The sequence below is a fragment of the Chaetura pelagica genome, unplaced genomic scaffold, assembly GCF_000747805.2.
Source record: "Chaetura pelagica isolate M959 unplaced genomic scaffold, ChaPel_1.0 scaffold456, whole genome shotgun sequence".
NCBI lineage: Eukaryota > Metazoa > Chordata > Aves > Apodiformes > Apodidae > Chaetura > Chaetura pelagica.
Genome location: NW_009953574.1, coordinates 715,205 through 716,134, shown reverse-complemented (window position 1 = coordinate 716,134; position 930 = coordinate 715,205). Strand labels below are relative to the sequence as shown.

At 45.3% G+C, this 930-nt stretch overlaps 1 protein-coding gene across 1 annotated transcript in view; it reads left to right on the top strand.

Moving 5' to 3' along the window:
- The first annotated feature begins 688 nt into the window (after positions 1 to 688).
- The window catches only part of LOC104390507 (ligand of Numb protein X 2-like), a 14,078-nt gene continuing 13,836 nt past the window's right edge, over positions 689 to 930 (top strand). The window contains exon 1 of the mRNA XM_009999646.1: positions 689 to 930. Coding sequence (XP_009997948.1) covers positions 689 to 930 — 242 coding nt within the window.

Below are 930 nucleotides of genomic sequence, written 5' to 3'. Positions count from 1 at the left end.
GAGTGGGGAACAATACATTGTTTGTTAAAACAAACTTTTTTTTTTTAAGGGAGTGGGCTTAAAAGGAAGGAAATGTGGTTTAGATTTAAGTTTCTTTTGAAATTTCTTCCTCTCCTCTTTCCTCATCCCTCCCCAGAACACAAAAAAAAAAATAAATCCAAACAACTACAAGTCCCCAAACTGATGTTTCACCACTTTAAAAATTTGGTATAATCAGGAAGGCTGGAGAGAAAAATTGCCAGTTTAAAAATCACATTCTTGGTTATCCTTTCTTTCCCTTCCCTGTCTGGGTTGTCATGTTCAAGAACATGCAACTTTTGTCTCAGCTTTTCTAGTTCATGTGTTTGGCAGAGTTTTATCTAGTCTGTGTCACTGGTAATTTAAGCTTTAATTTATCCACGTGCTTAAACATTTTGCTGAGCTAGGTCCTTGCGTTCTCTGACCCCTGTGAATGCTCAACCCAAGGTCAGTCTGGAAGGAAGAACCCTAAAGGGGGGTAGGTGAGGGTGAAGACTAGGGCGGGGGGGATCTTCAGGCAGGAGTACAATTTAATTTTTAATTGGCTCGATCTAAGCAGACAGGTGGCTGGAAACCTCTCTTTCTCTCCCTTGCACTAGGGGTCCTCTCTCAGACTGCCACCTGCCACGTCTCCTTGCTGTGGGGCCGAGGGTGCCTGATGCTGGCTGTCATGGCTGATCCCCTGGCAGAGGAACCCACGTCCCCAGCTAATGAACTCTGCTGCGAATGTGGTCAGTTCCACCTCTTGCTGGACAATCATCTCTACAACTTCCAGGATGAAGTAGATGATGAACTCATCTGCCATATCTGCCTTCAGCCCCTGCTCCAGCCCATGGACACCCCCTGTGGACATACGTACTGTTTCAAGTGCCTGGAAAACTTCATGCAGGAGTACAGCTTTTGTCCTATGGA